Genomic DNA, 15,100 nt, shown 5'->3' with positions numbered 1-15,100 from the left:
ACAAATCTCAACCCCTTACTGAGAAATTCAAGTTTGAAAAGTGTTGCGTTAGAAAAGTCTCCAAGTGTACTGATTACTGACTACAGTAAAGGTTGCATGATTTATCATTTTAAGTGTCATGCTTTTAAGTAAAATGTCCCGATGATTTTTATGGAATGTCCCAATTTGGACCAGAACAATTCAGGCATGTATGTCCTTATGGTACTAAACAATAACAATGTTAAATTGTCTTAAAACGTTCCTTTGCTTCTGTAACAGGGCTTGCACTAAGAAATAAATTTTGGAAGTCCTGACTTCCTGACCTTTACTTATGGAAGTCCCAATCAGAAATATTGGAAGTCCAAACAACTTAAATGGTGATGTTAAAGGAATGTCAAATGTGTTAATGATCACAAACTCTTCAAATCCATTTTGGGTAACTGTACATCTGTGAAAGTCACTAGATATATCATACAAGGGATGAATTTTATTTTGCTTTATTCATAAACAATTAAAATAGTAAACAACAAAGTCACAATGAATTGCACAATGCGGTGGTTCAATTGCTTTGGTTTTTTTTGTTTTCTGATTAGATTCATTTTCATCAATTTCTAATATACGTTTTGAAAAGATTACCCAAGGCCTTAACAATAGGAAAAAGTGACTTCTCCTTTTTTCTGAAAGATTTTCTGAAGATCTATCAGATCTAGTATATCTACTACTGTTTATCCGAATACTATACATATCTGAAATATGTACACTTAATAATGCCTTACCTGTTTAACTTTAATAATCCAAATTGTCATTGTTGTTATCTGGTTTAAAAAACCTTATCAAATGTTTGTTAAATCCAGTTAATGCTTTCTCCATTATTTAATGACAATTGCTTGTAATTTGAATTGCCAGCTTTGAATTGAACGCGGGTTGAATGTTGAAATATGTCTGCCATTTGAAATTATGTCGAAGGTCATGACGTTGCAATTTAATTCTACTCGGATAATTTCTCAATGTTAATGTGTAGTATTGTGACTTGTTAATATAAAAACTGAACTGTGATTCCAGTCTATATACGATGGGTGTTACTCGTAATTATCGATGGATTAACAAACTGACAAAACTCACTGGACTTAATACAGTAGTGGGTAGTGGATCTACGTAATTAAAAGACCTTTGATCAATTTAGTTTTTCTTTAATTATTTTTGCCGACTTTCTTTAATCGTGATGTATGCCAAAAACCTGCAATTATCAGATGGTCAATCAATTATCACGTAATCATTAGACAACTAACGGCATGCGCTAAGAGGCACGAGTGTATCGTTATAGCAACTGCTTTGTCACGGTCAATTTGCGATCCGTGCGGGGGTAAATTGTGTAACCGTTATTTAAACAACAAACAATAAACTTGCTTATCGCCTGCGGGGAAAAATAATCGGTGCAAAACACATCGAGTCTGCAGAAAGCAGTGTTGATTGAAGCATTATTTAAATCGACAGCTTACGTAACGGTTTGCTATTTTCAGCATATGACCAATTTTTTGGAAGTACAGTCGACATTATGGGGTTTTGTTATCAGCGTATGGAAACAATTATCGGGTGTAATATACGGCCGTATGCCACTTATAAGTGCAAGCCCTGCTGAAACTATATATATATATATATATATATATATATATATATATATATATATATATATATATATATATATATATATATATATATATATATATATATATATATATATATATATATATATATTTATATATATATATATATATATATATAACATGTCATAATATCATTAAACAAGAGCACCACCTAGCGGGTGCAGACTGCTTATCTATTTTTCTTTTTAAAGTAGAAGGGCCTATCTCAATACTTAAATCAAAAAGTAAGAGGGGTAGGGGTGGAGAGGGGTGTATAGGTGAATAGTGTGGGGTTGTGGTCATTTTTTACAGTATCTTCCAAAAATAATATATCTTTGACCTTTGACCTTTCAGGATGACCTTGACCTTTCACCACTCAAAATGTGACACTTTTTCTGTTTAGTCATCATTGTCCTAGTAACTAGAGATGCATGGTCACTGGCGAAATACATAGTAGACAACAATGACGTACATTCGACCATATCTGGCAGTCAACATAGGGTTAATTATACACGAACTGCTTATATAAACAGCTTATATAAACAGGTTAAATAAGCCTAAATAGTAAGAAATAATTTAACAACCAGAAAGTGATGGACATTGTTATAACTCGTTTATAGTTATATTTTTTATGGTTATGAGCTTATGTCAAAGTGATGGATAAGGCTGTTTACTCCTTAAAACAAGTGGGTCAACGCCAAGGTAACTATTTTTGTATAAAACGGACCGTGTTAGAGCCTCGAGCCGAGCCTTTTGTGGTAGCGCACAATGAACATCCCAATTTCTGGCTTCACGGGATAGTGCAAGAGAGACGGACATTTGGACATTTGTTTTTCTGGACAGATTATATTTTGTGTTGGAGTATCTCGTTTATTTCTTTACTGATTATTTCTTGTCTCAATTTCTTAAAGAAGAATTACATACTAATAAGAATAAGATACGTTTACAATACAATATATATACGAACATTTAATCAAGAATAAAAGTTGTTATATGCTAGAAAAAGACTTGTTGCCTTATTTTGCAAACTGCATGATGAGTAATTTACGAACCTGGGACATTTAAGTCAAAACAAAAAATTACACAACGCGACTTAAAACGAACTTTGAGAACCAATAGATAACATAAGGACAGAAGTGCCACATGCAGCTCCATGAGATACACATGCATGCCAAATATCAAGTTGCTATCTTAAGCGACAACGTGAAACCTAAATGCAAAGTGTGACGGAAAGACAGACGGACTGACGGTCCGATCACTATATTCCCTCCTTCGGGGGAATAAAAAAAAAATTTTTGGGTGGTAGGAAGGTCGGGGTGAGATCGGGGGGAAGGTTGAAAGGGGGGTATAGTTAGATGGTGTGGTAATTCATTAGATGATCTTTCAAAAATAAGAAAAAAAAGGGAAAACAAAATTGGAGGGGGGATATTCTGGGGTGGGGGATGGTTTGGGTGGAGTCTATTGTGGTTTGTCAGGTAAGTGTTGTTTTGTCAAAGTATGAATCATATCTGATCAAAATAAAGAAGTAATGGGGATTAAGCAAATTTTAATAATTTGACCTTGAGAGTCAAGGTCATTCAAAGGTCAAGGTCAAGTTCTACTTGCCAGGTACAGTACCCTATGGTAGTATGAAAGTATTTGAAGTTTGAAAGCAATAGCCTTGATACTTCAAAAGTAAAGTCGATCTAAACACATAATTTTACCAAATATTCAAAGTTACTAAGTCAAAAAAGGGACATAACTCCGTCAAAATAACAACCAGAGTTACGCAACTTGTCCTGTACAGTCCCCTTATGATAGTTGTGTTCCAAGTCTGAAAGCAAAAGCTATGATACTTTAGTAGTAAAGTGGACCAAAACACAAAACTTAACGATAATTTCAATTTTCTAAGTATAAAGGGGCCATAATTCTGTCAAAATGCCAGTCAGAGTTACAATACTTTGCCTGCAAAGTCACCTTATGATAGTTAGTAAGTGGTGCAAGTATGTAAGCAATAGCTTTGATACTTTAGGAATAAAGTGAACCTAAACACAAAACTAAACCAAATTTTCAATTTTCTAAGCATAAAAAGGGCTCATAATTCTGTCAAAATGCCAGCCAGAGTTATCTTACTTTGCCTACCCAGTCCCCTCATGATAGTAAGTAAGTGTACCAAGTTTGAATGCAATAGCTTTAATACTTTTTGATAAAAGTGGACCTAAACACAAAACTTAACCGGACGTCAACGCAAACACTCTGGTGATGACTTATAGCTCTTTTTTTTCAAAAAACAGATGAGCTAATAAAAATGTTTAATATTGACAGTATGTTTACATTTGTATTTTACTTTACTTTGAGCTACATTTTTTGGTACAGAATTAGTTCTGTGCAAATTTTGTTATATATAAAAAAATATATAAATAAAAATCTGGTCCAACTAATTTTATATGGATGCCGAATATTTTCTGAACAGATTCAAAAAAAAATTGTATATTTTATTCTATATATAATCTGGTCGCAGTCTGTATAGACTTTTTTGTAACTTTTGTGGATACGAATTTCATAACTCCACATGACCAATACAAAATGTTTGACATCTAAACTGACAGTCAAGTCTGCAATTTCTGTTATGAGGTTATTTTAACATTCGATGTCCGTGTGACCCAACAAGTTTACTTACGTATATAGTTATAAAAACGCTCCTTGACTAATAATGTGTCCTGCCGGCCACTAAATCATAGGTCAAAGCATCTCCACATGTTGTGATTTTGGCGGAACATCCTGCCACGTCGCCTTGAATAGTGAAATTAAGTTGACGTCATCATTATTATTGTTGTTGTTTATTAATGTCAGTTATACATTTTAACGTTATTAAAAAAGTTCAAACCTGGATTGCATATCTCTTCACATTAACAACCAAACTACAGTTTTAATACGATCGCCAACAGTACATAATTATCAAAAACCTTTGACCTTTATGTTTATAAACGTCCTAAATATCCATCCCAGTAACTGCCATACTCATTTTGCAGTTCCGTTTATAACTAGGGTTCGCAGCTTGGACCATATTGGCTCTGTTATAAAAGAGTTCCAGTTTATCAATATCTGAGTTTTTTCGTGTGAAAATTGCACAACTTTTTAATATGCATTCTACCTTTGACCTTCGATTTTCTAATTAAAAATTTTCTTGCAAATTTTTTATATCAAAACTATTTTTAATCTGATATAAATGTGTACAATTTAAAAACTGGTATCTTTCAATTTTCCTTTCCAGGATGGTTTTTAACTCCAACCAATTAGAAATAGTGTATTAAAATACCGAAGTTAAACAGCAAATGAGCAGCAGTGTACTGAAACCCAGCATGTAAACTCCTTCTTAAGGTAGATTCATGTTCATGAATGTGATTTTGAAATTAATACATATATCAAATATAAATCTACTTCAGGAAACTTCGTTAGTTTTTACAACGTTTAACCATAGCCAGATAAGGAAACCTGCAAAGCCCTCTTGAGGGCATGCTTTAAAATGGAGCGCATCCATTTAAAATATGTGCCATGATATCCTAAGAAGAACCTCCGAGTATATTTCATGATGATTGGGCAAACAATATGACTTCTAGAGTGTTCTTAGTGTTAGCAAAAGCTGTATAAGGAAAACTGACCGCCCCTCTGGCAGCCATGTTTTTCAATGGACCAGAACCATTATTGAATTCAGCATTAGAACAGAATGATGGCCTGAGCAAGTTTCATGAAAATAAGGCAAACCTGATAATAATGTGACTGCTAGAGTGTTCACAAACTTACTTAAAAATATTTAGTTTGTTATAAAAGTTGCAATTAAATGTATATTTTCCTGAACAATCACTAATGCTTTTACTATCTTCTTATACCATCACTCGCCAGCTTAGTGTTGTCTTTTACATCTTATCAGAGATAAAGATCTATTGACTTTGTCACGCGCTAATGCTTTTGCGATATGAATGAACATTTTTATTGTTATTGCACCTGTTTCATTTGTGTTCTTCATTTTTGCGACTCGAAACGACTGTCGTGTGACCGTTGTTTTCAGTTTAAACATGACTTTCGAAGTGAAATAATTTTATACTGGCCGTTGGCCGCTATGGACAATTGACCGTTATTCTCAAGTGTATTATAGAATGATTTTCATGGGGGGGGGGATCCAGACTGACCGTTGACTGCAATTGACCCTTATTCTCAAATGACCGTTGAACAATTATTACTATGTCAGCCTTCAAGACGTTTCTTTATTAATAGAAAACATTATGATCCCTCAGCATGGCTATTTTTAACTTCATCAAAATAGTGTACAAAACCACACTACCCCAGAGGTCATGAATAAGCAGTTAACATGCAACATGTGCACACATATTTAGAAAATATGTAGAGAATGTAAAAAGGTGGATGTACATTTATGATAAGTGTTTGGATGTTCATATATGTGAAATACAGAAACAGAAATATGGTTAGACAATTATGCCTTATTAAAAGACTGCACAATACAGGGTTAATATTATGATACTCTAGCCTTATCCTGTGGAATTTCAATGAATATAACTAAAACTATACAGTATAAATTTACCCCCACAACGTATGAAGTAGGAATAATGCTTTTTACCAACTTTCTATCTGAATCAAGTCTAAAACCATGGCCCATGCCAAATAAATAGATTATCAGTTTCATAAAAAAAATTAAACTATCCTGCATAGGAAAATACTCTCAATGTTGTTTTTTGGAAAACCTTTTTGATAATTTGTGGTGAATTCATTTTGAAATGTGGAAACCTTTTCTATAATTTTGCTTTTGTTGTTTAAGCAGTATCTACAGTCGGTTTTGATCTGTGATTGGCTGATATGATAACCCAGAACAATTTGATTGACAGCTGGCATGTCAGTTGTCAAGGGTGACAGGCGCAATGAACCTGATAATCTTTAAGCGGGCAAGTGGAGTTATTGCTTGTCAAACTACACAAGCGAGAATAATTATGCTCACTGAAGTCACGCACAAATCTGCACCAAACTCTATAAAGCTATGAAAATCAGATTATAGAGACAATTAAAGCGCATGAAAAAAATGGGGTCCATGGCCGACTAAAGATATATTGTTCATTGCGTAAAATATCACCATATACAGAATCTGCAGTGAAGTCATGTCTGGCAATATGGATATTAAAAACTGGCCAGTCTCTGGACATAAACTGACAATAGGGGAAATACAAGGACAATTGAATTCAAGATGCTTATAATATGTCATGGTTAATATAAGAAATGAGACATTTCATAATGAATACTAATACATGTACTAGAAAACAAGAGGGCCATGGGCCAAAAAGTGCTCACCTGAGATCCAGGAACCATATATTATGAGGTGTTGTTAAGAATAATCAAAGTGCTTAATAAAACATTAATTTCTTGGCACATTTTTATTTTCGAGCTGAGATATCATTAGAACAAATGTTGTGACCAAGTTTCAGGAATATTTTTCAAACAAGGATATCAGTAAAACTCCCCAATTATGCTTTGTCGATATATTTGGGTTAATTGTGTGGAAAAAAGTGAGACCTTGAGAAAATCTAATATTAGCCTCAGTGACCTTGACCCCAGTGACCTCAAACCTCATCAAATTAGGTAGAGGTCCATGCAAGGTACCTACATGCCAAATATGAAAGAGATCGGTAAAGTATTGAAGGTGCTATGAGAAACTGTAACAAAAGTGTGATGGAAAAATCTATTATTAGCCTTGGTGACCTTGACCTTGACCCCAGTGATCTCAAACGTCATCAAAAGGTAGAGGTCCATGCAAGGTATCTACATGCCAAATATGAAAGAGATTGGTAAAGTATTGAAGGTGCTATGAGAAACTGTAACAAAAGTCTATTATTAGCCTTGGTGACCTTGACCCCAGTGACCTCAAACCTCATCAAAATGTAGAGGTCCATGCAAGGTATCTACATGCCAAATATGAAAGAGATCAGTAAAGTATTGAAGGTGCTATGAGAAACTGTTACAAAAGTGTGATGGAAAAATCTATTATTAGCCTTGGTGACCTTGACCTTGACCCCAGTGACCTCAAACGTCATCAAAAGGTAGAGGTCCATGCAAGGTATCTACATGCCAAATATGAAAGAGATCGGTATAGTATTGAAGTGATATGAGAAACTGTAACAAAAGTCTATTATTAGCCTTGGTGACCTTGACCTTGACCCCAATGACCTCAAACGTCATCAAAAGAGAGAGGTCCATGCAAGGTATCTACATGCCAAATATGAAAGAGATCAGTAAAGTATTGAAGGTGCTATGAGAAACTGTAACAAAAGTCTATTATTAGCCTTGGTGACCTTGACCTTGACCCCAATGACCTCAAATGTCATTAAAAGGTAGCGGTCCATGCAAGGTATCTACATGCCAAATATGAAAGAGATCGGTAAAGTATTGAAGGTGCTATGAGAAACTGTAACAAAAGTGTGACCGAACGGAAGTACGGAAGTGCGGAAGGACAAACTGGCAACTATATGCTCCTGATATATATATATGGGGAGCATAAAAAGTTACTTGTAGATTGCTAACAAGATTTTTTTTTAATTGACCTTAATGATGCCATGTAATTGGTTTTAAACTCTGAAGCCAAAATTTCATTGGGCAAATGTTCTGACCAAGTTTCAAGAAGATTAGACAATAAATACATGTTTCACTATAGCCATAAAAGGAAAACTGCCCCGGCCCATGGCGACCATGCTTTTAAACAGACAAAAAACTTGCCTGAGATATCATTTAAACAAATAATCTGCCCAAGTTTTTCATGAAGATTTGAAAATAAAGTTGGCTTCCAAAGTGTTAACAAGGTTTTATTATAGCCATATAAGGGAAACTAACCTGCCCCTGGCTGCCATGTTTTTCAATGAACCAGGACCATTTTCAAACTCAGCTCAGATGATATAAGAAAATATGTTCTGAGCAAGTTTCAGGTCCGTTTGTTTTGTGATCAGGTACGGGCTTTTTTAAATACCAGGAATACCCATGCAATGTTTAATGGGCATTTAACAAAAATATATCATACTTGAGAAGATTCTTGGTATATCATGGTATACCAGGCACCACAGTTTTTCAAGGCCAGGGTTTTTTATCTGATTTTGGGGAATGGGCATGGCCTTTTTTGAGGGGAAAAAAAGCGCGCAAATGCCTGATTTGGGGGAAAAAAATCACGCGAAATGCCGGATTTTGGGGAAAATAAGGAAAGTCTTAAATAATCAATTTAACATATTTTGCTGTTTTTTTAAACAAATTCAAGGCAACAGATAATTTTATTATGCAATATGTTATATTTTCTACACTGGATAAGGTTAACTTATGTATTTAAAGTTAAAAAAAAATCTTTCAATAATTAATTATCTAAATCTGAAATAAATGTTTTGATATACTGTATAATGCATGAAATGCACATTATTTTCCATAAAGCCTTCTGGCTTTCACATGTATAATTTAGCATATCGTTCCGACGATATTTCTAATCGATCGCGATTTAAAGCATAAAAACAAATCGAGTATACCTCACTCCAACCGGAAGCGCTCTTCAATGGGAAGTCATAATTGTTTCGGCGATCGACAAGGTAGGCACGATTTTTTAGTGCTTTTTTCACACACGTGTTTTAACTTAGAATATTTTGTGTTTAGTATACAGAAAAGGGCTCACAAGGACGCTGTCCTTGTTTATAAATATTTATTTATAGGCAAGTATTCTTATATTTGTTCATAATTGGTAAAAATGAGCTCTGTTGAGAACGATGTTCTCGACTTATCGGATGTGAACGGAGACTAGGAGTTTTCCGGTTTCGAATCTGGTGATATCGTTGATACACCATATGTTGCTTCTATGGTTGAGGTTTCCACCGTGACTACTAAAGAGAAACGTGGAAAAAGTCCCGTTAAGGGAAAAAAGAAAGTTAAGTCCGTTGTCAAAAAGGCCTCAAAACCAGTTAGTCGTAATCAGACACCTACAAACAAGTCAAAAAAGTTGCCATTATCTTCTATTGACATAAATCAGCTCTCAAAGGAAGATATTGTAAAATTAAGACAGAAACTGGGTATTCCAGATGTTGACCCCCACTATTATGATACATTTGATGAATATTCTTATCAAGAGGTGGATCGGCCAAATTTACATGTGCAAATAAATTCAGAGGATGTTTCAGACACTGAAACTCCAGGACCTTCTAGGTCTAAGAATATTGAAGAAGAACTGTTTGGCTCAGTTACTTCTGAGGATGAAAATTGGCAGCCTCCTAAATTGAAGGCTTTAGAAACAGATAAACCCATTGCTAAATCTTTAGCAAAATTGATTAATGTGGCATGCACTTCTCAGTGCGATATAGAGGAAATTGCAAAGAAATATAAGATTCCTGAAAATGTTGATATGGCTGGACCACCACTTGTTAATCCTGAAATCTGGAAAATATTAGATAAAAGAGTGCACACACAAGACAGAGGTTTGGCTGAAATTCAGAATATTGTTGCCACAGCCATGGTACCGGTAATCAAATTAGCTGAAAATCTGAAATCGGCTGCATTAAATCAGGGAACAAAAACCCTTTTGTCGGACACACTTACATTGCTTGGTCAAGTACAGTACAATATTTCAGTAAAGAGGCGCTACAGCATTCGTCCTCATTTGAAAAAGAAATACTTTGGACTGTGTAATATATCAATGCCTATTACAAAGAATCTGTTTGGCGATGATGTGTCCAAGGAAATTAAATCATGTGACTCGATGGCATATATTGCTAAGGATTCCCAGTATGGGTCCTACAAACCATGGCGGGGACGTGGAACCAACAGACCATTTCGCAGAGGATATTCTGGGAATTATAGATTCCAGCCATATCCTGTACAGAGAGGAAATTTCTCAAGACCTTTCAGGGCCAGAGCAGGCCGGGTAGGAGCTACTTCAGCTTACCCAAACGACAAGTAGATTCCTCGGTCGGTAAACTTAAAAATTGTTTTGAAAGTTGGGAAAAACTAACCACTGACCCATGGATACTAGATGTTGTCAATGGTTATTCCATTGAATTTTACAAACAGCCTGTTCAGAAAAAACTTCCAAATAGTATTAAATTTAATAATGAACAGCGAATTATAATAGATACTGAAATTAAAAAATTATTGGAAATAGGTGCCATAAAGGTATCCATATCAGAACCAAATGAGTTCATATCAAATATATTCATTGTACCAAAACCTGGTGGTAAATTTAGACCAGTAATTAATCTTAAAGCCTTGAATGACATACCATCATTTCAAACAAGAAACATTTAATGTTGTTTTGGATTCATTACAAGAAAATGATTTCATGACATCAGTAGACATGGAACAAGCATATTATTCTATACCAATTCATAAAGAAAGCCAGAAATATCTTAAATTTTATTGGAACGAAGTGTTGTACTCGTTCAGTTGTCTTCCGTTCGGATTGGCATCTGCCCCATATATTTTTACAAAAATTTTAAAACCAGTGTATTCCTATTTTCGACAGTTAGGCATACGCTGTTCATACTACATTGATGATTCGTTGAATATGAACCTGAATCAAGCTGTTTGTAAGGCTAACACACTAACAATGATTGACACGACACTTTGCAGAAATTAGGTTATACCATTAACCATTCAAAATCGGTTCTGATCCCTACACAAAGGATGGTCTTTTTTGGATTTATTATTGACAGTGTTCAATTCATGGTTTTCCTCACAGAAGAAAAGTTACAAAAGATTATTTTGTACGCTCGAAATATTTATAGTAAAAATACAATTATTGTACGAGAATTGGCGTCATTTATAGGATTGATTATTAATGCATTTTATGCAGTTTTTGAGGCACCCCTACATTATAGGACTTTGGAAAGAAACAAAATTCTCGGTTTGAATTCTAGTACAGATTTTAATCAAAAGATGATTTTATCTGATGAAAGTAAAATGGAACTTTTGTGGTGGATAGAGAATATAAGATTAAAAAATGGAAAACGGATTCGTCCTTTTTCGATTCAGTCAAGATGTCGGACTGACGCATCTAAGCAAGGATGGGGTTGTGAAGAGTTAGACACTGAAAGATATTCTAACGGCAGATGGAATCCTGAAGAATCTGCTCTATCAATTAATTATTTAGAATTACTTGCAATTTTCTATGCTTTACAATCATTGTATGTTCATCATTGTAATGTTCACATAGAAATACAATCTGATAACATATCAGCAATAAAATATATTAATGACATGGGTGGCATGACATCAATTTCTATGGATTTGTTAGCCAAAGATATTTGGCAATGGTGTATTGAAAGGAAAATATATTTGTCTGCTATTCATGTCCCAGGTGTTTTAAATACAGCTGATTTTTATTCAAGAAATTTTTCTGATGCAACAGAATGGATGTTAAAAGCAGATATTTTTTGTAGAATTACTTCTCAGTTTTTTGTACCTAAAATAGATCTTTTTGCATCCAGAATTAACAAGCAGATAGATAGATTTGTCTCTTGGTTTCCAGAACCTGGATCAACATATACTAATGCATTTAGTATTTGTTGGAAAACTGAAGTTCCATATATTTTCCCCCCATTTAATCTTATGGGGAAAGTAATCAATAAAATTAAAACTGATAAAGTAGAGAAAGCTATAGTAGTTTTTCCTATATGGAGGTCTCAAACATGGTTTTCTATGATGATGACTATTCTATCTGATTTTCCTGTCAGGCTACCAAAACACAGGGACTTGCTCACCCTGCCACACAACGGACAGGAGCATCCGTTAGCAAAGAAGATCATCATGAGCGCAGCAGTCTTATCCGGAAATCACTTGAGAGTCAAGGACTTTTACCAGAAACTGCAAACACTATCATCCAGTCATGGAGACCTGGAACTAGGAAGCAATATGACCTGGCGTGGAAACGATGGTATTTTTGGTGTTTACGAAGGAAAGTTAATCCCCTTATTACGACTGAAATTAAAGTAGTTGATTATCTTTATTATTTAAAGTATAATAATAAATCTTACTCAGTTCTTAACACACACAAATCAATGCTTCTACAGACATTACCTTTTTTCGGAAATTCTTGGTGTCAGAATTGTTTCTTAGTGAAACGATACCTTAAAGGTTGTTTTCATAGTAAGCCACCTGTACCGCGTTATAGATTCACATGGGATGTATCAGTTGTTTTAAAATATTTAATGTCTCTTTATCCTTTGAATAATCTGACATTGAAAATGTTGACATTGAAATTGGTAGCACTGATTGCACTGGCTACAGCTCCAAGAGCACAGACTTTAGTTTCTATGAATGTTAATAACTTGTATAAGGAACAACAGGCAGTTGTGTTTACATTTCCTAAACTATTGAAAACGACTAAAATGGGTGATGCATTTGTGCTTAAAATAGATCATTATGACAAAGAAGAATTATGTGTTATGCATACTGTTTTACATTATCTTAGAGTTACTAAAACGATTAGGAAATCGTCACAGTTTTTTATATCATATAAAACTTTTCAGCCAGTTTCCTCTAGCACCATTGCTAGATGGTTGAAAGATGTGTTGACTATGTCGGGTGTCAATTCTGAAATCTTTAAGGCACATTCGTATAGAAGTGCATCCACCTCGGCTGCATTTAGTAGAGGATGTAGTTTAAAAAATATATTGGACACTGCAGACTGGAAGTCGGATAAAAACTTTCGAAAATTTTATCTTCGAAAGGCTTTAACAAATGAAAATGTCTCATTCTCCCAAGCTGTTTTGAGTTCTCATGTTGATTAGACACAATATTTCTTATGGACATGGTCTTTTGTGTTGTTCAAATATCAAATATGTTTGATACATAATGCTTTTGAATTTGTTATACATTTTATAACAGATATGGTGCATTTATATAAGAGTGGAAGACAATACTTATTTGGAATTGATATTTGTTACACTTTTTATTTTTTGTGTTGTATTATATATCATTCTATGGAAAGAATGGTTTTGTTGCTTTTTAAAGATGCTAAATTATACATGTGAAAGCCAGAAGGCTTTATGGAAAATAATGACCCCTCATCCAAGCTTTAGTGATGGATGAAGGGGCATTATTGGAAATAAAGCCTGAGGCTGAGCATGTATATTCCCATCCCATTTGAACATTATATATTTTGTTTAAAAAGGAATCAATGGATTTCCCACCCTTTATGAAGTAATGCAACAAAACATTCTTTTTACTGTAAATTATGACTTCCCATTGAAGAGCGCTTCCGGTTGGAGTGAGGTATACTCGATTTGTTTTTATGCTTTAAATCGCGATCGATTAGAAATATCGTCGGAACGATATGCTAAATTATACATGCTCAGCCTCAGGCTTTATTTCCAATAATGCCCCTTCATCCATCACTAAAGCTTGTATGAGGGGTCATTTTCCACGAGAAAAATCTAGGTTTTCAATAGAATTCTCCTAAGTAACTGTCCATGATTTTATTGTGAATGAGTACAGATTACCGACCAATTAGTGTGCTTGGTATAAGCCACTGAAATTATCGATAAATATTGAAACGGGGTTATTCACGCATGACTAATTTACAACCGAGGGAATCTTCGCGGCCTTAGGACCATACTCTGATACTAGTCAGCGAAGTAGTTTGGACAAAGGGCAATTAAGATAATATCAATAAGGGTGCGGAAAACAGCAGGTGCTCATGTCATGAAAAGGCAGGGTGGTGACCTTTGGAAAGGGCAGCGTGGCGCTAAATGGCTTAGAAAGGGGCAAAACGGCCTGAGAAAAACACTATTAGACTGTGGAAGTTTGCACAAGACCCACCCAGTAATTAGGAGAGTTGAACCCATACAGTTTGGGACTATCAATTCCTTAGTCAGAACACAGAACAAACGGAAATAATTCTGCCAAAACTTATCATCGCAACAAATTCCTTTTTCATCAATCATCTACACCTTAAAATAATTCAACTTTGAAAGCCTAAGCGAGATACACCCAATATTGAAAAGGATTTATAAACAAACATTTTTTGGGGGAAACCTTTATGTTTACAACAGCCGAACATAAGCTGTCAATGTAGAAGTACACAAACACAAAGACAAACACATTTGTGCACATCTTGTTCAAACATATTAATTTTTGTGAAAAAGTGATTACCTTCAGTCTGTAGGATTATAGCGGGCAGTTTTTATCAAATGAAAAAATGGCGGCTATTATGATTATTTATGATAATGAAATAAATATTTCCAAATGGGCAATTAAACTTTTGCCTAACAATCACAACTTTAACCGCTAATTTTTGGTGTCAATAACGGCAACTGAAGAAAATTCACAAAAAAGGTTAAATGAGCATTAAATAACAACTTTACAACAAATCACAAAATAAACATTCCTTTTAAATAACATAATAACATGCTCATAAATTTGGTAAAACAAATATTTTCTTTTCATTATTACAATGTCCCCACTTTTTGTGGCAAAAA

General features: G+C 34.5%; 1 protein-coding gene across 1 annotated transcript; it reads left to right on the top strand.

Moving 5' to 3' along the window:
* The first annotated feature begins 9,461 nt into the window (after positions 1 to 9,461).
* On the top strand, positions 9,462 to 13,559 carry LOC127841865 (uncharacterized). Its single transcript, XM_052370989.1, has 2 exons — positions 9,462 to 10,592; positions 12,356 to 13,559. The coding sequence occupies exon 1, from the start codon at positions 9,490 to 9,492 to the stop codon at positions 10,582 to 10,584; it is 1,095 nt and encodes a 364-aa protein (XP_052226949.1). The 5' UTR covers positions 9,462 to 9,489; the 3' UTR covers positions 10,585 to 10,592; positions 12,356 to 13,559.
* Positions 13,560 to 15,100: the final 1,541 nt, after the last annotated feature.

This window comes from Dreissena polymorpha, chromosome 8 (assembly GCF_020536995.1).
Source record: "Dreissena polymorpha isolate Duluth1 chromosome 8, UMN_Dpol_1.0, whole genome shotgun sequence".
Lineage (NCBI taxonomy): Eukaryota > Metazoa > Mollusca > Bivalvia > Myida > Dreissenidae > Dreissena > Dreissena polymorpha.
The sequence above is the reverse complement of the archived record's forward strand: the minus strand, read 5'-3'. Positions and strand labels throughout refer to the sequence as shown.